Consider the following 23,894-nt stretch of genomic DNA (forward strand, 5'->3'; position numbering starts at 1 on the left):
TCAAACTTTGATATAAACATCCAGACTGATTCTGTTGTGCACTCAATTTTTAATATAAAGATACAGACTGATTTTGTTTTGAGCTTAACCCTGGAAATGTATATGCAGCCCAACTAGTGTTGTGTTTCAGATAGAGGACCGTATTTCCTTCATCCTTGCCCAGCGGGTGGAGAAGCAGTTCTTGAAGCCTGAGAGGAAGGAAGCCCTGCTGCAGCTACTAGGGCAGGACTTTGTGGACAAATACCTGCCCACTGCAAGGCGCAATCCTTGGGTCCTAGTGAGTTTGACCCATTTATGCCTAGTGGACTTTCCCATCCTTTTAAATTGGATCAATTTATTTCCAAAATTAGGGATGTCTAGTATATTTATTTCTATATTTAGAATATTTCTTATAGAAATTCCTTAAAGCAAACAGCGTAGACCCAGATGAGATGCTGCATCATGCGGCGTCTCACCTGGGTCTATGCTGTTTGCCAAGGCCTTTTTTCTAGATGCTAGGCATAATTGTGATAAAAACATCCATCAGCCTATTCCAGCTCTTTTGTGAGTTGGAAAACAATATTAACTTTCAATATCAGAAACAGCTTTATAACAGTTGCAAGTGCAGTCACGTGTTGACTCTAAATAATATTCCATTTAAAGTCAGTTATGATAACAATAAAATGGCATATTAAAGCCTTAAATAACTAGAAGGAATGATGTGATGGCCTATTGAATCAGAACTTTTTTTGTTTTGAATGCATTGTTAATTGCATACTTGATTGCAGGCATCAATGTATCCCTCATTGCATAATTCAGTGAACCCATAATTGCATCCCTGACTCCATCAGTATGCCTGTTAACAGAAAGCTCTTAAGGGAAATTATACCTTTAAGTTGTACGGAAGGGAAAATTTCAAATCAAAGTGTCAAGGTCAAATATGTTTTCTTACAAATAAAGTTTCTTTATCATTTTCGCAATGTTTACTTGTTTTAAACAAATAAAGGCAAAAATATTTCTACATGATAAGGATTTTTATGAATTTAAAAAGGATTTCTTTTTTGTTTCGAATGGCCTTTTTTGGCTATGTTCATATTTGTTCTGTGGTACAGCTTTGTGACCCTATGGTACAGCTTTGTGGTTCTATGGTACATCTTTGTGATTATATGGTACAGCTTTGTGGTTCTATGGCACAGCTTTGTGATTCTATTGTACAGCTTAATGGTTATAATTTTATGGTGCAGCTTTGTGATTCTATGTATATCTTTGTGGTTTTATGGTACATCTGTGTGATTATATGGTACAGCTTTGTGATTATATGGTACAACTTTGTTATTTTATCGTACAGCTTTGTGGTTCTATGGTACAGCTTAATGGTTATATGGTGCAGTTTTGTGATTATATGGTAAAGTTTTGTGGTTTATGGTACAACTTTGTGATTCTATGGTACATGTTTGTGGTTCTATGCTACAGCTTTGTGATTCTATGGTACAGCTATGTGGTTTTATGGGACATCTGTGTGATTATATGGTACAGCTTTGTGATTATATGGTACAACTTTGTGATTATATGGTACAGCTTTGTGGTTCTATGGTACATCTGTGTGATTCTATGGTACAGCTTTGTGATCTTATGTTACAGTTGTGTGGTTCTATTGTACAGTTTTGTGATTCTATTGTATAGCTTTGTGATTTTATGGTACAGCTTTGTGATTCTTTGGTACATCTTAGTGGTTTTATGTTACAGCTTTGTGGTTCTATGTTACAGCTTTGTGGTTGCCTGGTACAGCTTTTTGGTTCAATGATACAGCTTTTTGGTTCTATGGTACAGCTTTGTGATTCTATGGTACAGCTTAATGGTTCTATGGTGCAGTTTTGTGATTCTATGGTACATGTTTGTGGTTCTATGCTACAGCTTTGTGATTCTATGGTACAGCTTTGTGCTTTTATGGTACAGCTTAGTGCTTCTATGTTACAGCTTTGTGGTTCTTTATGTACGACACTTACTCTTGTGGTTCTGTGGTACAGGATATGCCTCAGATGACTCCAGAGGAAAAGAACAAGATGCTGCGAGACGCCCAGGCCTATCTCAACAGCCAGATATACAAGGCCACCAATGAAGTCGGATATGAACACATGACCAATCCAAACCACCAGTAAGCAGTGTGTTGGAGTATTTTGTTGAACAAGTTGAACTTTATAACACACTAAAAAATAAATAATGGTTTATATGCATTTCATTAAAATTTTTGTGGAGGGACTTGTAATCCTTACTTATATGTGTGTGTAGGTGCAGCCATAAAATGTATGTGGAAAGTCTCTTATCTCTATGAACATGTTTTTATTTATTTTATTTAAGACTGTTTGCTTTTGTTTTTAGACCAAGATATTAATGCGATGCATCACTACATTAGATCATGTACATGAGTGTTTTGAAATTCAAGTTCACAGCAAAATTTGATTTCGTGCAAGATTTAAATAAAGATGGTTTCAAGAATACTTGTTTTTCATATGGATCAGTGTTTGCAAAAAATGTTTCTGTGCATGTTAATTTTTTTTTTTCAGAGGGAATTTGGCTCCAGAGTATTCTGTTTTCCTGCAGCACACCTATGCAGTGTTCAAGACAGGCCTTGATAGAGAGCTGTACAGACAAGAAAGAGAACTCACTGTATGTCTCATCGGATCACCAAGAGCAATACAAATCAGGGGACTGCACTCTGTTCCTGTTTAGCTTACTTACTTGCGTATTGAAAGCTTTTGTAATTGCCTTTTGTCTGTTATGCCTTTTCTGTGGTATGTCATCAACATGTACCTTGTTAACACTCTAGAAGCCACATTTTTGTCCAATCTTCATAAAACTTTGTCAGAATATGTGTCCCAATAATATATCGTACGAGATTCAAAATGATATGGGTTGGTTGAAATCATGGCTGCCAGGGTGTGTGCAATGCGTTTTCCTTATGCGACTTTAGTAAAACCTTGTTAACACTCTTGAAGTAACATTTATTTTTCCAATCTTCATTAACCTTGTAAGAACATTACTTTTAATGATATTTTTGATGAGTTCCAAAGTGGTTTTGGTCTGGCGAAAGACATGATTGCCAGGGGACGGGGCATTTTTGCTTATATGGCTACATGTATATTAAAACATTGTTAACACTCAAAAAGTCACATGTTTAATTAAATCTTCATGAAACTTGGTCGAGCATGTATCCCAATAATATTTTCTAAAAATGTTTCTGGTTAATTGAAAAACATGGCTGCCAGGAGGCAGGGCAGTTTTCCTCATATGACAACTATTGACTATAGTAAAACATAAAACCTTGTTAAAACTCTAGTAGTCACATTTATTGTCTATTCTTTTTGAATGTTAGTCAAAACATTTGTTCCAATGATATATTGGATTTGGTTGAAAATAGTTCCAGCCTGTTGAAAAATATGGTCGAAAAGGGGATGGGGCATTTTTATGTCCCCCACTATAGTAGTGGGGGACATATTGTTTTTGCCCTGTCTGTTGGTTGGTTGGTCTGTTAAGGTCAAGGTCATCCTTCAAGGTCAAAGATCAAATATATGGGTCAAAATCGCTTATTTAATGTACCTTTTTGCAGTATTTCAATATTTAAGATAGCAACTTGATATTTGGCATGCATGTGTATCTCATGGAGCTGCACATTTTGAGTGGTGAAAGATCAAGGTCATCCTTCCAGGTCAGAGGTCACATATATGTGGCCAAAATCGCTCATTTTATGAGTACTTTTGCAATATTGAAGATAGCAACTTGATATTTGGCATGCGTGTGTATCTCATGGAGCTGCACATTTTGAGTGGTGAAAGGTCAAGGTCATTCTTCAAGGTCAGACGTCAAATATATGTGGCCCAAATCGCTTATTTTATAAATACTTTTGCAATTTTGAAGATAGCAACTTGGTATTTGGCGGGACATTGTGTTTCACAAACACATCTTGTTCCATATGTGGCTATAGTAAAACCTTCTTAAGGGGAACTTTTCACCGATTTTTACTTGTATTGAAGTTTGTCATTATATGCTTTAAGTGATAACATGGGATCTATAATGTTTCAGTAAAAAACAAAAACAAAATTAAAGAAAGAAAAAAGTAACCCTCAACTAAGCTTGAACCACTGATCCCTGGAGTAAAAGTCGTAGTGTTCAAAAAACAAATGGACAACAACAGAACTGACCTAATTATTCAATCATTTGCGTTGTTAGGCTTTATAATTTTCAGGTTTTCAAATCATCAAAAGATAACTATAATGGATATTTTAGAGCAGGGTAAGTATTCATTATTACTGTTTCCTATCAAATATCATAACTACAACAAAAATTTGTTAATCTGAAACATTTTTAGCTCGACTTTTATACATGAAATATATATAGTGGAGCAATCCAACTCCCCCAGCATCGGCGTTAGCGTTTGCGTTAGCGTGCATATCTTAAAGTTTGCGTACTACCCCAAATATTTTCAATGTCCCTTGACATTTTGCTTTCATATTTTGCATACTTCTTTACCAACATGACCCCCAACTTATAAACAAGAGCAGACAACTCTATCAAGCATTTTGTAATAATTATGGCCCCTTTTCCACTTAGAATATGCAGCAAATGTTAAAGTTTGTGTACTACCCCAAATATTTTCAATGTGCCTTGACATATTGCTTTCATATTTTGCATACTTCTTTACCAACATGACCCCAACCTATACACAAGAGCAGACAACTCTATCAAGCATTTTGTAATAATTATGGCCCCTTTTCCACTTAGAATATGCATATTATTGATAAATCTATGTTAAAGTTTGCGTACCACCTCAAATATTTTCAATATCCCTTGACATATTGCTTTCATATTTTGCAAACTTCTTAACCAACATGACCCCAATCTATAAACAAGAGCAGACAACAGTATCAAGCATTTTGTAAGATATATGGCCCTTTTCCATTATAATATGCATATTACTTTAGTTACATTGCCTTAACTTCTTTGTTTATGATCAGATTTTATTAATACTTTGACAAAACAACACTTACCTTAATACCACAATGGATTCCACCCAAACAATAACCCAGAATCCCAGCCCCCCCCCCCGCCACATTTTTTTTTCCATTTTTTTATTTTTGAAAGATCATCTAATAAATGACCACACCCCACATTATACCCCCCTCTCACCCCCCTACCTGCCCCCCCCAAAAAAAAACAATTCTTTTCCCTTTTTTGAATTTTGAAAGATCTTCTATTAAATTATTGAATATGAACAATTTCCAATTGATGGCTTACGTTATATTGTCAAGCACTCGAATAGTTGAGCGCGCTGTCCTCTGACAACTCTTGTTTTTTAATTTTGTAAATTTACCGAAGGTTGAAAAGGTCCCTTTAACACTCTAGAAGTCACATTTTTTGTCCATTTGTGATCAAACTTGGTCAGAATATTCCTATTATATCTGTGCTGAGTCCAATAATTTTCCAGTAGGTTAAAAAACATGGTTGCCTGGGGGGGGGGGGCATTTTTCCTTAGATGGCTCTAGCAAAACATTGTTAAAACTCAAAATTTTAGTGTAATCTACATTAAACGTAGTCAGTTCTAATGGCTTTTTGGTCAAGATAGAATATTCTTCAGGTTTGTTGGGAAAAAAAACACCGGAGGCAGGGCAATTTTCTTTATATGGCTTTAGTGAAACTTGTTGATGCTTTTTTATTGGCCAATCTTCATGAAATTTGGACAGAACATTTGTACCAATAAAATCTCGGCTGAGATAGAAACTGGGCCATGTGAGCTCAAAAACTAGGTCACTAGGTCAAATAAAAACAAAACGTTTTCAGTCTAGAAGACTTATATGTCCAATCTTCATGAATATTCCAGTTCCTGTGGGTCTCAGGTGAGCGCACCTTAGGGCGCATTGCCCTCTTGTTTCCTTTCCTTCTCCTGCCAAACACCAACGTGTAAAAATCTATCAACATTTTGCCAAAATTAATTGGTTAAAATGAAAGGCTTCGCTAAATTGCAAGTTTTAGACTTATATATTTCTTTGGATGTGGATTATAGAAAAATGTCAACCGACTGGTAGGTGTCTGCACTTACCCTTTGTTTGTAGAACCCTGTCCATTTTGTGATTCTAGATCTTTCCGTATAAGTCAGTTTACTCAAGGATTCATATCAATAAAGTTTACATGTGTATTTCCAAGAGGATGACTTTAATTCTAATTGTCTACCTTAGACGTGGACTGCTTAATCAACTTGTGATTCCTTGAATTTTTAGAGATACTCATTTCAAAGATACAACTTTCAATTAATTCTGAATGACAATTTTATGTACATTTAGCACCAATATTATATGACATCCATCAGTTTTTGGAAGGACAGTGATAAGTTTGGATTAAAAAACGAACAGATATTACATATTTTTACACAAACATTTCATCTTGAATTTAGTTTCTGTAAAATTGTGTTTATTGCTTGTGCAGATTGTTGTTTTATGAACCATTATTTATTCAGAATAAGAAACGACAACAGATAGAGCTTGAGAAGAAATATGCAATGAAAGTAGTTGCCCCGAGTCGCTTAAAGGCTTCCGGTGCCAGCACTGCCAGCAGTATAGCCTCCTCCAAGAAACCAAGCACTGCTGCCATTAAAGGTACGATATTCTTCTCCATGTTCATGTTACTGATAATTGATCAGTTTAGACTGTATTTTAGCTAAAAATAGGCCTGTTTTCATACTAACTGTATTCAGGTTTTAGTTTTTATGTCAACCACTATAGTAGTGGGGGACATATTGTTTTTGCCCTGTCTGTTGGTTGGTCTGTTGGTAGGTCTGTTGGTTGGTTTGTCTGTTGGTTGTTTGGTTTACGCCAACTTTAACATTTTGCAATAACTTTTGCTATATTGAATATAGCAACTTGATATTTGGCATGCATGTGCATCTCATGGAGCTGCACATTTTGAGTTGTGAAAGGTCAAGGTCAAGGTCATCCTTCAAGGTCAGAGGTCAAATATATGTGGCCAAAATCGCTCATTTTATGAATACTTTTGCAATATTGAAGATAGCAGCTTGATATTTGGCATGCATGTGTATCTCATGGAGCTGCACATTTTGAGGGGTGAAAGGTCAAGGTCATCCTTCAAGGTCAGAGGTCAAATATATGTGGCCCAAATCGCTTATTTTATGAATACTTTTGCAATATTGAAGATAGCAACTTGATATTTGGCATGCATGTGTAACATATGGAGCTGCACATTTTGAGTGGTGAAAGGTCAAGGTCAAGGTCATCTTTCAAGGTCAGAGGTCAAATATATGTGGCCCAAATCGCTTATTTTATGAATACTTTTGCAATATTGAAGATAGCAACTTGATATTTGGCATGCATGTGTATCTCATGGAGCTGCACATTTTGAGTGGTGAAAGGTCAAGGTCAAGGTCATCCTTCTAGGTCAAATATATGGGTCAAAATTGCTCATGTAATGTAACTTCTGCAATATTGAAGCTAGCAATTTTATATTTGACATGCATGTGTATCTCATGGAGCTGCACATTTTGAGTGGTGAAGGTTCAAGGTCATCCTTTAAGGTCAAACGTCATATAGGGGGACATTGTGTTTCACAAAAACATCTTGTTGTTGAAGTACAATGTACGTATATCTTGTATATATTTGTTAAACCTACGTTTGTACAATAGAAACTTCTCATAATTTAAGCTTTCATGTTTATCATTATAAGTGTCAATTACATTTGCATAAGTCTGCAATATTATCTTATAATAACATGTGTACAAATACAAAAGAGCATGTGATATTGATTTTTATTTTTAAAGGGGCTTTGTGAATGGGATTTTTTAATTTGAGGTGTTAATTAAGAAATGTCATTCATGTTCAAAGTCAAAGACAAAGACATTTGTTCAATCTTTGTCAAGAGACTCGGACAAATATGATCAATATGTTTGAATTAGGGCTGTAACGATACATTCCAATATTCAAATTACTTGAATACAGCTGTGGACGAATCGTATTCGTTATTCGCCACCTCCCGAACCGAATATTTGACAAATACAAACAGCGTTATTTCGAGTTTGAAAGTTTAATCAACTTACCTTACAAATGAAGGTTCATACAATTAACCCCTATATTTAAATGTTCTCCTTATTCCGGCGTTTTTCATCATGTTTACCCCACCCACTATGTTACGCAGTGAGATTGTCAACAAAAATGGCGGGCACCGGTTAAATATTTACGACATTTTGAATAGAATTTTTTTTCGATGGTTGTTTAATGTTTATTTAGTTAAATACGAGTGATTTGATGCTCAAACATACACACAAAGGATTAGCAGATGGAATATGTTTTGTGTTTATCTTTACAACAATGATTGTGCAACTTATCAACAAACATGGAGCCTAGCAAAGGGAATGCTATTGATATCGTTAACATGCCTGCCAAATACACGTTGTTAGTCTGGCGCTACTTTGGTTTCCCCAAAAAAGACGATGAGACGAAGACAATTTGCAGTGTTTTGTTAATTCAAAGTGTTATATTTCATATTTTCAGTATGCAACGATACTTAATTAATCAAATTGACAAATGCACATAGTTTCATGCTATATAATGTCATGTCAAGTTGTCAGTATTACTTTTGTTCATTGAAATTCATATTCGCGAATAAATATTTGTATTTCCCACCCTGTATTCGTGATACGTATCATATTCGTCGCCTAGTGTTTTCGTTACAGCCCTAGTTAGAATAGAGTTTAACTGTTATGTTGTTTTGTGTTTTATTGTCACTTATCAGCTTCTGAAAATTATGAAGATTTGTAAATGCATATTTCCTTGTTTTCATCGTATACAGCGTCTAAATCTTCAGGTAAAAGCCAATCACACTGAAAGCTAGTCTTTGGTTTTCAGAAATTATGACTGTATTATTAGGCATTCACTGTTTGTGTTACTGTTTGTGTGAACTTGTAGAACAATTACATGTACATAGCAGATTGGGTGATGTGTAACCTTTACATATTTCTAGTGTTGAGATTGAAAGTGTTGTATGTGTGTACTTCACAAGTTATGAAAAACCCAGATCAAACAAACGGTATTTGTCTAAATTTTGTCCAAAGGATGTAAGTAAATTGATATGATTCATCAACTATGTATTCAAATACAGGGAGTGCTGGCGTCTGACGTTTTGTAGTAGTATGCCATGTCAAATTTTTGCTTGTCATCATTATAGATTTGCTAATTCTTACACAACTTGGTGAGATTGTTTTTCTTGTTAATATCTTGGCCAAACAAATATGTTTACTTGTATACCACCCTTGAGGCACATTGATGAAACATGGTGATAATATTTTTTTGACAGTATTTAGGTCATATTGGAATCTTGGTCATGAACAGTATGTCAACAATATTGAAGCAAAAAATTTGCTTGTTTTTCATCGATTTTGGATAATCTTATCTTGACAATATCAAGACAAAGTTCGAATCTTGTTTACATGTGTCCAAAAAACTAGGTCAATTCCAAGGAGAACCTTGTTACTTATCAAGAAGCCACAGTTATGAATGAATCTTGATAAAACTTGGTCAGAATAATTATTTCATACAATATCTAGGCCAAGTTTGATTTTTAGTCCTTGTGCAGCCAAAAGGTAGGTCACCAGGTCAAATTTTTTAAAATCCTTCATCTTCAGTATATGCTACATTTATTGGTCAATCTTGATGAAACTTTGTCAGAATAAATTGCCTTGACAATATCAATAGATTGTTTTGAATCTGGGTGAAGTTTGGGTAAAAAACTAGGTCACGAGGTAAAGTCTTATATAGTTGTTTTACCTTGAATTCAAATGAGTACTTAAGTGCTTCATGGCATTTTTATTTACCACATTCAAAATTACCTGTGACGGATCAACTAAATCTATAATTGACAAGTTGCAATGGGGCTGTTGATATTGAAATAATTAGCTGATATAACAAATCCATGCTTAACGCTCATTTTACAATCTGAATCTCTTGAAACATTTAGCAGATCTATTAAGAAGTCAGACAATCTGCATGTCTTGAAACATTTAGCAGATCTATTAAGATGTCAGATGAAACATTTAGCAGATCTATTAAGATGTCAGATGAAAATTTAGCAGATCTATTAAGATGTCAGATGAAACATTTAGCAGATCTATTAAGATGTCAGACAATCTGCATATCTTGAAACATTTAGCAGATCTACTAAGATGTCAGACAATCTGCATGTCTTGAAACATTTAGCAAATCAATTAAGATGTCAGACAATCTGCATGTCTTGAAACATTCAGCAGATCTATTAAGATGTCAGACAATCTGCATGTCTTGAAACATTTAGCAGATCTATTAAGATGTCAGATGAAACATTTAGCAGATCTATTAAGATGTCATATGAAACATTTAGCAGATCTATTAAGATGTCAAATGAAACATTTAGCAGATCTATTAAGATGTCAGACAATCTGCATGTCTTGAAACATTTAGCAGATATATTAAGATGTCAGATGAAACATTTAGCAGATCTATTAAGATGTCAGATGAAACATTTAGCAGATCTATTAAGATGTCAGATGAAACATTTAGCAGATCTATTAAGATGTCAGACAATCTGCATGTCTTGAAACATTTAGCAGATCTATTAAAATGTCAGATGAAACATTTAGCAGATCTATTAAGATGTTAGATGAAAACATTGGAGTATGTCTGTGATGTTACATTTAGCAACACAATCATGTTTTGTTTGTATTAAAAATTATTTTTATACAAGTATAATTCATTGAATAAGGTTTAAATAATTTAAGTTGTTACTAGCAGTTCATATATGAGTATCATTTTAGGGAATATCATTATTTACATACTAGTATGTGTAAAATCATTGAGAAAAATGTTGTTTTTTATCATTGTCAGCTTTTGGTAAAGGTTCTTCTCAAACGACTCCTGTTGTCAGGTTACTATGACCTGCAGTTAAGAGTTGTCTAGTTGTGTTCTAGAAATCTGTGTTAGTTGCATCATGAAAAAATGGTCTTATGACATATGCTGCCAGCGTAGCTCCACACTGGCCTGTGCATAAGCGCAGTCTGTGCTATTTTGTGCTCTATTAGGTCTGTTGAATGGTTGATTGGCTTCAATATGGGACAGTGTAGCTCCTAGACAGACTGATTATGCTAATGCTTGTCTGAAGCTACACTGCCCACATATGGCAAAAGACCCATTTTAAATGATTGGACTCCTATTATTAATCACGCCAAAAAAGTTATAATGCAACAAATAAAAATCATTGTATATAATTCATAACACTTAAGGGGATCAAGATTACTGTCATTTAATATACAATTTTTCTTAATAAGAATATTGAGCCTCCGCAGTTACTTCCCTTAATCTTTTTGAGATCTAAGTAAATTCAATGAAGTTATTATGAACTTTGTTAATAACTCCAGCCTTTGACGACTTTCCAAGCATAAATGTGGAACTGAATAAGCACCAGTTTCCTCATGCATGCAGGGATAAAGGCAATGAATATTTCAATCCACTTGTCAAATTAGACTATACCATCTGCACTCTCTTGACAAGAGCTTTATTTTATTGTCAACGTCAATGAAGTTAAGGTTATTTACTCAACACTTTCAAAAGACTTTCCTGTAAATAAAAGTGTTTATGTCCCTTCAACGTTCCTGCTGTATGCTTGAAATACTTCAGTGACAATAAGTTGGCAGTATTAATTTCTAGAAAATTAAGTTGAAACGAAATAAGATAGATCTGTACGAAAGAAACATCTATGAATACAATGACTTATTCTGACGATATATTTATCCGTCACGACCAGTAAATTCCAACATAATTCCTCATTTCTTACTTTGCGCGGCTGCATTTCAAATTTTCATTAATCCACTGTTTAAGCGCATTTTAAATCCAAAACTGCCTCGTCATTTCTGATGATGACCGAGTGAGGCATATGTAAAACACAACCTTGAACTGTATGACGTCATATGAAATAATCGAATTATTTTGTCGATGTCGATTGAACAAAACATATTGTTTTCAATGTTATTTAAATTTATTTTGGTATGTGTCGTTTGTTTATGCAATAATAGCAAAATACACATTTTCTCGGACATGATAATCTGCGAGCACTCTAAAAATCCGTTCCTTCCCAAGTGCGCGGCACGAGGGCAGGAACGGATTTTTCTAACGTCCGCAGATGATCATACCCTCGAAAACATGTATTATCCCTATATTGGAACATTTATGATTTCATAAGTTACACATGCACATCCCCAAAACACATTATTCAAATTTATTACACTTATTTTGCACTTATTATTCAGCGGTGTATCATAATATTTGCCTGTTGGATGTATGCTATTACATGTGTGTGGTGTCATGATAAGCGGTTATGATTGTAAACTTGTATATTTCTCTACTGTTATGCTATTAGTTCTGGGAAACATGGATTTACTCAAGTCTATCTGAGCAATTTAAAGAAGTATGCATGGTTAACAGGGTTCTCAGTTAGAACCAGCACAATATTTTGACCAGTTTAATAATGTGAAAATAAAGAAACAAAATGAATTTTTTTCATTTAGCACTAGCACAATGGTTTGATTAGTTTAATTATATGAAAGTATAAAATTAAATTTATGATTTGATTATGATAGTGTTCGTGTATTTGTATCTCAATTCTTATACTGCAATAAATTGTATAACGGCTAGCTGGTATTTACTGAGAATTCTATACATGATATAACTAATGTGCACAGCAAGTTGGTCACTCTAGCGCTAGAACTGGACACTAGTTATGGACAGTGCAAGTGTTTTATCTTTGTACATTTAGAACATAATGGTTTTTCACTCTTTTCACTTGTAACAATGCATTGCTTTTTTCTCTCTAAAGAACAGACTGAAATTCTGCAATGTAAGAAAGAAATAATGCTTTTTACAAACATCTTTTTCCAAATGTTTTACTAACACAAGTTTCTTACGCTCACTTTAGTACAAAGTGAGTATGGCTGAGCTGTTCTGGTCAGTAACTGTCCATCATCGTCTGATCACATTATCATCACCAACAATTCACCAGTACTGTTCTTAAACAAGTTCTCTTCTATAACTGATTTGCATATTTCAATAAAATATCACAATACTTTTCCAAAGATTTAATCAATTATGGCAGGACTGTTCCTAATATTTAATCAAACATGGCTGGACTGTTCAGAGATTTTATTAAACATGGCAGGACTGTTCCTAAGATTAAATCAAGCATGGCAGGACTGTTCCTAAGATTTTATTAAACATGGCAGGACTGTTCCTAAGATTAAATCAAGCAGGCAGAACTGTTCCTAAGATTTTATTAAAAATGGCAGGACTGTTCCTAAGATTTTATTAAACATGGCAGGACTGTTCCTAAGATTAACTCAAGCATGGCAGGACTGTTCCTAAGATTTTATTAAACATGGCAGGACTGTTCCTTAGATTTTATTAAACATGGCAGGACTGTTCCTAAGATTAAATCAAGTATGGCAGGACTGTTCCTAAGATTTTTAATCAAATAAGGCAGTTGGCATATAGCAGTTGAACTGTCCGTCAGTCAGTATGTCAGTCAGTCTGTCCATCAGAAAAAACTTTAACATTGGCCATAACTTTTTAAATATTGAAGATAGCACCTTGATATTTGGCATGCATGTGTATCTCATGGAGCTGCACATTTTGAGTGGTAAAATTTCAAGGTTTACATCATCCTTCAAGGTCTAGGGTCGAAAAAGCAAAGTCAAGGGAAGTAATAAGCTTTAAATGGACATAGTTATCTGACCTGCCCGCGTATATATTTTTGTTAAATAAATCAAAGCGGAGCAGTAGGAGGCATTGTGTTTCTGACAAACAAATGTGGTAAAAGGTCAAGTTCAATGTCATCCTTTACGGTCTACGGTAAAAAATACAGATTTAAGGGAAGTAATAAGCTTTAAAAAGGGAGAAAATTATTCAATATTGAACATAGCCACTTTATATATTTGGCATGCATGTGTATCTCATGGAGCTGCACATTTTGAGTGGTGAATCTACAGTCCCGGTAGTGGCTTTTAATTATTTGCTACTTAAAATAGAGATTTGTTACAGACAATTATTTTTAAGGGAAGTAATTTATATAATTATAAATCTCATATTTCCTTACCAAGAATTTAAGTTCTTTTCATAGTTACTGTACAGATTTATTATTTTGATTATTTATAACCCAATGCGGCGCATTGTGTTTCTGACAAACACATCTCTTGTTCTTTAACAGCTCTTGTTTATGTTTTAAGACATGAAGATATAGTTTGTGTGACTTGTTTTTCTATCGAAATGGTATTGTTTAGAGTTTAATAACATCAATAATATATATCAATAATATATATCAAAGTTTTTTTTACAACCTTTTTACCTGAATTAATGCATTAATTGTAACATTTATAAAACATGGCTCAGTACTATTTCAGGCCAGTCTCAAACTAGTCTATCTGCTTAACGTTTTAGCCACTGTCTGGGAAAATTCATCAAATTCAGTCAAGACAGAAAGTGTCCTTTCCAACTAGCCTGTGCAAACTGCACAGGCCAATATGGGAAGACACTTAACATGCAGTCATCAAGCCTGATTTACCCAAAGCGTGGCTTGGGTCTACAATATAAAAAGTTCATGCCAAGCCCTCAATTTTTTTTGCAGTTTGGCTTGAACATTTCTCTTTGCTACTCCTACAGCACAGGTACAGAAAGTAGAGGGGGACCCACCCCCGCTCTGGGGGGCACAGAGTAACCACATTGGCAAGTCTGTGCTGGCCATTCTGCAGCAAGACCCGCGCAAGTTTGAGCATGTTGCTGGCCGTCTCCATGGGCGACAGTTGCCGGGCAGTCTAAGGGCGTACATGTGGTCTGACGTGCTGTTTAGAGACGAGAGAAAAAGGCTTAAGGAAGTGTAAGATGGGATTGGATGAAGAAAATTTAGTGATTTAAAGTTGGTTTACCCAATGTGTCATCTCATAATTTAAATTTCAACTTAAAGGGACGTTTTCACAATTTGGTAAATTGACACAATTTTTAAAAGTTGTCAGATTTGCAAATTTATGTTGTAGTTGTGATATTTTCGAGGGAACAGTAATCCTGAACATGAACTATGCTCGAAAATATCCATTATATACATCGTTTGACAATTAAAAAACCAGACAATTATGAAGGGTTACAATTGCAAAACGATTGAATAATTTTGAGAGTTTTGTTGGTCTCGTTATATTTTGTGACATGTGGATTGTTTATATAAAGTATAAACGCACCACCACATTAGTCACTAAATGAGTACAGATGACCAAGTGGTTTGAGTGCTAGACTTTAACTCCAATGGTCAGTGGTTTGAGCCCTGTAGAGAATTACTTTTTCCCTTCTTTATTTTTTTATTTTATGAAGAAATTTATAAATTAAAACATTTAATGACAAACTTCAATACATGCCAAAATCTGTGAAAAGGTCCCTTGATAGAATTGAGTTTTGCTATAATGCCATTTCAGAATTACTGAAAGTCACAAATCCATTAGTGGCTACAATAAATGGTAATCTTGTAACAACACCTGGCCTGGATTTTTTTTTACCTGCTATTTAAATGCTAATTAGGTGTGATTAACTAGAATTTTCACAGGCCAAAAAGCTATATATTCTTTTAAAATTTACTGGCCCTCATACATTTTTAATGCATTGTATGAGGTCTGAAAGACTAAGGTGACTGTGATATGAAAGGATAGTTAAACATTTTTATGCCCCCGGATCAAATGATCAGGAGTACATTGTTTTTGGCCTGTCTGTCTTGTCATTCTGTGGACAACTTTAACCTTGGTTAAACTTTTGCAATTTTTTTCGCAATATTGAAGATAGCAACTTGATTTTTGGCATGCAAGTGTATCTCATGGAGCTGCACATTTTGATCGGTGAAATCCATGGTCAAGGCCATCCATCAAGGTTAAAGGTCAAATATATGGCTTCAAAGCGGCGCAGTAGGGGGCATTGTGTTTCTGACAAACACATCTCTTGTTTTGAGTTGGCATCTAGATTTTGATTTTATGTGTTACATGTTATGAAAGGTAGAATCTATATATAGCCCCTATTTTTGCAGTGTTGTGGAGAAGGTTGTGCGAGAGAGGTTTGCTAAGGCGCTTACTCGTGGGATTCAGGACCTGAAGATCAACCGAGCAACCAGTTCCCCTATCAATGGCCTTATTGAGAATGCAGTCATTGAGGTATCAGAGATAAGCCTGTTGAAGGTTAATTATTACTAAATGTAGTCTCAAAGCAGTGGATCAGAATGATGTAGATATGCTAAGGTTTGTTGACTCATTGAGATTGACGGTTCAGACTGTTTTAGTTCCTTAAAACAACTACCGACAAGAACCAATTATTGTATTCAAAATATCATTTTGTAAAAGCCTTAAACCATTCTGATTTCAATATAATTAGTGAATTTAAGACTTTGTTTTTAACCCACCTGCGGAAAACTTGTTTTTTGTAATTGCCTTTTGTCCGTGTTGCGTAATACATTGACAACCTTGTGAACACTCTAGAAGTCACATTTATTGTCAAATCTTCATTAAAATTGGTCAGAACATTTGGTGTAATAGTTTATTGTTATGCCCCCCTTTGAAGAAGAGGGTGTATATTGTTTTGCACATGATGGTCCGTCAGTTGGTCTGTCCACCAAATGGTTTCCGGATGATAACTCAAGAACGCTTACGCCTAGGATCATGAAACTTCATAGGTACATTGATCATGACTCGCAGATGACCCCTATTGATTTTCAGGTCACTAGGTCAAAGGTCAAGGCCACTGTGACTCGAACCAGTTAAATGGTTTCCGGATGATAACTCAAGAACGTATAAACCTAGGATCATGAAACTTCATAGGTACATTGATCATGGCTCGCAGATGACCCCTAATGATTTTCAGGTCACTAGGTCAAAGGTCAAGGTCACAGTGACTTGACACAGTAAAATGGTTTCTGGATGATAACTCAAGAAAGCTTACGCCTAGGATCATCAAACTTCATAGGTTAATTGATCTTGACTGGCAGATGACCCCTATTGATTTTCAGGTCACTAGGTCAAAGGTCAAGGTCACGGTGACTCATACCAGTAAAATGGTTTCCGGATAATAACTCAACAACGCTTACGCCTAGGATCATGAAACTTCATAGGTACATTGATCATGACTGGCACATGACCCCTATTGATTTTCAGGTCACTTGGTCAAAGGTCAAGGTCACAGTGACAAAAAACGTATTCACACAATGGCTGCCACTACAACTGACAGCCCATATGGGGGGCATGCATGTTTTACAAACAGCCCTTGTTTAGTTAAAAATGGGTCAATTTCAGAAGGAAAAAAAGCATGCCAGGGGCGGGGCAGTTTTCTTAATAAGGCTATAGTGAAACCAGATTACTCTCTAGAAGTCACATTTGTAGTCCATCTTTATTAAATGTAGTCAGAATTAGTGCTAATGCTTATATGGCTAAAATTGAAAATGGTTCTACTTTGTTAATAAACATTGCTTACATTGGATGGGGCAGTTTTCATTATATGGCATTCGTGAAACCTTGTAAACACTCTAGAAGACCCCTCCCTCCCCTCTCCTTCCCCAACACACCTCCAAATTTTAGATTTGTGCCCACTCTATTTTCAGACATACAGCAAGACAACCTGCCTGATACCTTACAAGTCTCCAGAGCACATGAAGGAGGCAGTACGGACACTGAATGTGCTCTATGTGTATGACCGCAGCTATGAGCCCTACCTAATTCACTGGCTATTCCCCCTGCAAATTGCATTTCAGTCGCAGGAAGTGATTGACACAGACGTCAAGGATGACAGAGGTATGCAATCATGGCGTATATTTGTACTTATTAGCAGGGCTCCAAACTCAGTTATATTTATTGGGAAACTTGTACCTAAGACAGTATGTGTACAGAGTTGTTTAATTGTCAATTAAATTTACGAGATTTATTGTACTGAAAAGAAGCAACAGTCCCAAAGTTCATTAAGTATATTTTTTCCCAAATGACAGCATTAAATTCCCTAATGAACCCCCCCCCCACCCCAAAAAAAAGTTGTACATGTACATATTTTTTTAGCTCCTCTGTTTTCGGATTTCAAGGTATTGTCATTGCCAGCTCGTCGTCCTCCGTCCTTTAGTTTAACTCCCTGTCCAGATCAATAAGTAGAACCTTAAATATTCAAATATTTGAAAGACAAATTTGCTAATTTAAAGAATTTGACCCCCATCCCCCCACCACTACCACCACCCCAAATAATATTTTAAAAAATCCAATTTTTTTTTAAAACGAAGCGATTTTTTCCCAATCTAAAGGGCCCTCACAGATGAAAAAATCTAATAAATTATGTAATATACAGGGATGTCAATTTTCCGGATTATTTCGGAAATCCGGATTTGAGCCGTCCAGGGTTGATTTTGAGGTGAATGTAAATCCGATGAGTTTGTTTACGGCGGGTGGGGGTAGGGACAAAATTCTTTTAGTGCGGTATCATTTCAGAACGAATATTGTTATAGCATTATCGGCATTCCGGACATTTGCGCCTGGTACCGATTTTATTTATTGATTTCTGATTGGTAAGCGGCTGGCACTGACATGAGCAGTAACTGGCTAAGTAAAGCAATGCAATGCCATATTTTAAAACAATATGTTAATCAAATTATATATTGACTGCGTATTTGCTAGGTTACTGGTTACTGGTTTTCATTTTCTGCAGTCAAACAATATGCATATTTTATTTCATTTGCAAATGATGTATCGCAACATGTTTTCGGACAGTCGTTTTCGGATACGCTGGTTTGTCGATTTTAATTTAATTTCGAAGTTCTTAATATCATTTGTTTAGAATGACAAATACACCTGCGGTGTTACGGATGGTTTGGTTTATAATATTTATGCCCCCCTTCGAAGAAGAGGGGGTATATTGCTTTGCTCATGTCGGTCTGTCGGTCGGTGGGTCGGTCGGTCTGTCGGTCTGTCCACCAGGTGGTTGTCAGACGATAACTCAAGAACGCTTGGGCCTAGGATCATGAAACTTCATAGGTACATTGATCATGACTCGCAGATGACCCCTATTGATTTTGAGGTCACTAGGTCAAAGGTCAAGGTCACGGTGACCAGAAATAGTAAAATGGTTTTTGAATGATAACTCAAGAACACATACGCCTAGGATCATGAAACTTCATGGGTAGATTGATCATGACTTGCAGATGACCCCTATTGATTTTGAGGTCACTAGTTTGCATTGTACTCACGAGAAATTGCACCTAGAAAGACTATAAAAAAGAACAATAAGCTAGGGCTAGGGGGGTTGCGCCCTCTCTTCCCTTCATCCTACGGCCTAATTTTCCGGATTTCAAATTTGGGACAATTGATACCCCTGAATATATATAATATATACCACAAAGAATTTTACTATTGTTTTAATGACATGAAATTTTGCCTATTTGTAGGGAGAATGTAAATTTCTGTAATGTAATATTTTCCATTAAATTTATCAAATGATAAACTTGTGTTTCATTGCAATAATTTATTTGCCTGTTTTCAGTGGGGAATGTTACGTATTTTTATGCAACAATGTTAGTGTCAGGTTAACATCCTTAAGTGAAACTTATGTTTAATTGCAACTCAAATGGTTGCGGTTAGAAATAGACATGGGTTCCATTGTCATTTGATTGTCAAGTTTTTAAAGGGGTGAGATTTTTTATATATTTCATAAAATAAAATATTATTAACTTCAATCATTAAAATGTCACTGCCATGAATTATGTGTTTGTTTATAGGTGAAAATGTCATAGAGCTTGCCATGTACTTGGACCTGCTCAACTCCCACCTGTTCCCAGCCTGGCCGGCTGTGTTTGCCATCGCCGACCGCTCCTTAGAAGTCGTCAAGCTGGCCGATCCTGACTTCTACAACCATCTCAAGGCAATCTCCAGAATCAATGTAAAGGTCAACCCCAAGGTAAATGAATTAACTTTCGTTTCTGAATGTAATAATGACCATCTGTTGTGGGATGTCTGAATGACCTTAAGTTTGGGAATTTAAGATCCATTTCATATTTATGTTGTTGTTTGCATGGGTTTATTTGAGCCTGATTCAAAGGTTTCTTTTTATGCCTGTTCACTATTGACAGGATTTTCTTTTAGCCCAATTCATCCATTCCTTTTTGTGCCTGGGTCTGCAAGGGGTTTCTTGTGCACCCTTATAAAGCAGTTTCTCTTTTATACCTGGTTATTGTTGCCAGGAGTTTTTGTGCACCTTATTAATCAGTCTCTACGTCATTTCTGGCTAATATTACCATCAGTTTCTTGTTCACCTGATAATACTTGTTTAGCTCCACTGGCCAGAGGCCAGCAGGGCTTATGTCATGGTCCTGTATCCGTCGTGCGTGCGTCTGTGCATTAACTTTTTCTTTAAACATCTTCTCCTAAACTACAAGTCCAATTCTGATAAAACTTCTCACAAATGTTCCAGGGGTGAAACTCTTTCAAATTTGTTCAAATTATGCCCCTGGGGTCAAATTTGACCCCGCCCCGGGGGTCAATAAATTGAACATATGCTTTTATAAAGCCTATTTTGTGCAAACTTTAAAAATCTATTTGTCAATAACCATTGGGCCTAGTGCTACCTTATTTGGTATGTAGTGACTTTTAATAGTTCTCTACTTTGTTTGTTCAAATTATGCCCCTGGGGTCAAATTTGACCCTGCCCCGGGGTCACAAAAATGAGCATATGCTTATATAAAGCCTATTTTGTGCAAACTTTAAAAATCTTTTTGTCCATAACCGTAGGGCCTAGGGCTACCAAATTCGGTGTGTAGTGACATCTAATAGTTCTCTACTTAGTTTGTTCAAATTATGCCCCTGGGGTCAAATTTGACCCTGCCCTGAGGGTCACAAAAATGAAATTACGCTTAAATAAGGCCTATTTTGTGCAAACTTTAAAAATCTTCTTGTCCATTACCGTATGGCATAGGGCTACCAAATTTGGTATGTAGTGACATCTAATAGTCCTCTACCAAGTTTGTTCAATTAAGCCCCTGGGATCAAATTTGACCGTTCCCCAGGGGTTACAAAATTGAACATATGCTTATATTCGGCCTTTTTTGTGCAAACTTTAAAAATCTTCTTGTCCATAACCATTGGGCCTATTTCTACCAAATTTGGTATGTATTAAAATCTTAAAGTTCTCTACCAAGTTTTTTCAAATTATGCCCCTGGGGTCAAAATTGACCCTGCCCCGGGGCTCACAAAAATGAACATATGCTTAAATAAGGCCTATTTTGTGCAAACTTTAAAAATCTTCTTGTTCATAATTATAGAGCCTAGGGCTACTAAATTTGCTATGTATTGACATCTAATAGTCCTCTACCAATTTTGTTCAAATTATTCCCCTGGGTTCAAATTTTTACCCTGCCCCGGGGGTCACAAAACTGAACATATGCTTATATAAAGCCTCTTTTGTGCAAACTTTAAAAATCTTCCTGTCCATAACCATTGGGCCTAGGGCTTCCAAATTTGGTATGTAGTGACATCTTATAGTTCTCTACCAATTTGTTCAAGATAAACTTAACAACATTGAAATAAGTGATTTTAATATTCAGTAGCAAAAAAGTAAAGAAAATCCAACTTAAAATATCTATTAAAAGTATATTGTACCGATGCCGTGAACAATCCCGTTTATAACATGACTGCCGCTAAGTCTTTTACTAGCAACCTATCAGAGAATAGATCAGATACCTTATTTCAATATATGGCAATCCTAGTATTTTTCAAAAACAAACATGACAGGTAACTAACGTCAGATGGAAAAAGTAAAGGAAAGTTAGGTCACGCTCATTGTTTGTCATGATATCTCTTTAAACCTCACGCCATATGCAAGTAGTGTTGCCATGATCGCAACATCTTGATGAATTATGAATTCAATTTTTTGTCTCATAAACATTTACTTTGTTTAACAAACAACCTCTACAAAGTTACCATTTCTTCTGCCTTTCGGCACCTCATGAACCTGAAAAACTCCTAACTTTATGTTTCCTCAGGAAAATATCTTCTTTGTACAATAAACAATTTCTTCACCACGTTAACAATCCTGCTACACTCACTAATGCGTCAAGAATGAAGTAAAGTTCAGGTAATCTACGTCATTAGGTATTTTGCATATGTCATGAACTATATAAGTAACAGAAACTTTGAAACCTAAAAACACTTTTTGGAATTTTGGAAAAAGATTCCTGATTAAATGAAGGAACTTTCATTAATCTTGTTGAACATGCGTAGATTTGATCTTCAGCATCTAAAAATATGTGAAATAGAAAGAACGACAAGATCTTTTGGAGAGATAAATGTACCTACGTTATAAGCAAAGGAGCTGTGCGACAATTCCCGGGCTTTTTAACCAGGTTTTCCGAAGGAAAAAACCTGGTTATTAGATTGGCGAATGCTGGCCGGCTGGCTGGCGGGCGGGCGGGTGGAACAAGCTTGTCCGCTCTCTAATTCAAATAGTTTTCATCAGATCTTTACGAAACTTGGTCAGAAGTTGTATCTAGACAATATCTAGGCCAAGTTCGAATATGGTTCATGCCGGGTCAAAAACTAGGTCATGGGGTCGAAAAACAGATTGATTTTGAAACAAGGGGGGTAATTGTGATGAACAATCAGTAGCAATGCACATTTTGAGTTGCAGTTGTCTCCCTTTATCAGACTTTTTTAAAATTAAAAACCTGGTTTTGTGAAAATTTTGTCCCTTATAAGTCTGTTTAGTTAACACCGTAGTAATGCTTTCCATATATAAAAATGCTCACCCTTGCAACTTTAAGCGCCCAGTGGGACGAGGGATAGGAAGTCACATGCTTGAGTATATTTCAACCCATGCGCAATGCACGCTTTTTTCGCATAAAAAACATTGCAGCGATACAGGGCCATCATGGCCCTCTTGTCTTATTAATACCTATCTGTTGTTGCCAGGAGTTTCTAGTGCACCTGATTCATGAGGAGAAGCAGAAGGCCGAGTTGCTGTTGCAGAGCACACCAGGGGGTGATAGGGAACAGGAGATGTCTGCTGAACTGCTGGCTGACCCCCTCGTCTTCATACGCAGGTGGATTGGAGAGGTAATACCCCCACCCAAGGGATGGGTCCTTATGTTTGCAGGTGGATTGGAGAGGTAAGACCCACCACCCCGTGCATGGCTCCTTATGATATGATTTGCATCATCCTTAATTCAAGATTGCAAAAAATGTGCCTATTTTTATAATGCATCAGGCAGTATATAATTTTCCTCATTATTGTTTCAAATTGTATTCTTTTATGGACAAAACATGCTTGTTTAGTAACTATTTGATTGTTTGAACTACTCACTTCCCCCTTAACAAATTAACAGTATTCAAACTCAATCACTTATTAAAAAAAAGAATATTTACTTTTACATAAGTACAATAGCATGTAAGCTTATTGTTTTTCTTGTGAGTATGTTTACCAGGTAAATCCTGGTCATTGTGTTTTTGATCTGGAGAATACTTGAGTGTTGATTGAACTCATTACCTCCTGATTGCTCAGTAGATGCCATATCCACCATGTCATTTGGACCTGATAGTGTGTGTACAAGAGAGACAAAAAGATCACATCTAGGACAACATTGAACTTACAGAAATAAAGCCCTGTTGTCTCAGAGCATGGCTGGAATATACTGTATTTTTCTACAGGGCTTCGTGAGTGCCCTTGATGGGCCGAGCGTTATGTACATTTGGGACCAGTGTTTCCTGCAGGGCTGGTCCACCACTGTGATACAGAACTTCTGTGTGGCCCTGCTTGAGCTACTGAGGCACAGGTTCATGGAGGCACGAGACTACCTAG

The 23,894-nt window shown here is 36.0% G+C and overlaps 1 protein-coding gene across 9 annotated transcripts in view; it reads left to right on the plus strand.

The window, feature by feature from the left end:
* Nucleotides 1-23,894, plus strand: part of LOC127871467 (uncharacterized) — a 64,373-nt gene that overhangs the window by 4,298 nt on the left and 36,181 nt on the right. For all 9 annotated transcript variants that reach the window (XM_052414413.1, XM_052414418.1, XM_052414419.1 and 6 more), the window contains exons 2-11: nucleotides 131-277; nucleotides 2,007-2,134; nucleotides 2,544-2,646; nucleotides 6,488-6,626; nucleotides 14,715-14,928; nucleotides 16,114-16,237; nucleotides 17,674-17,863; nucleotides 19,825-20,003; nucleotides 23,009-23,152; nucleotides 23,744-23,894. The exon at nucleotides 23,744-23,894 is cut by the window's right edge and continues 11 nt beyond it. In XM_052414413.1, the coding sequence (XP_052270373.1) occupies nucleotides 131-277; nucleotides 2,007-2,134; nucleotides 2,544-2,646; nucleotides 6,488-6,626; nucleotides 14,715-14,928; nucleotides 16,114-16,237; nucleotides 17,674-17,863; nucleotides 19,825-20,003; nucleotides 23,009-23,152; nucleotides 23,744-23,894 (1,519 nt within the window). The remainder of the gene's footprint in view (nucleotides 1-130; nucleotides 278-2,006; nucleotides 2,135-2,543; nucleotides 2,647-6,487; nucleotides 6,627-14,714; nucleotides 14,929-16,113; nucleotides 16,238-17,673; nucleotides 17,864-19,824; nucleotides 20,004-23,008; nucleotides 23,153-23,743) is intronic.

Source organism: Dreissena polymorpha, chromosome 3 (genome assembly GCF_020536995.1).
Source record: "Dreissena polymorpha isolate Duluth1 chromosome 3, UMN_Dpol_1.0, whole genome shotgun sequence".
Lineage (NCBI taxonomy): Eukaryota > Metazoa > Mollusca > Bivalvia > Myida > Dreissenidae > Dreissena > Dreissena polymorpha.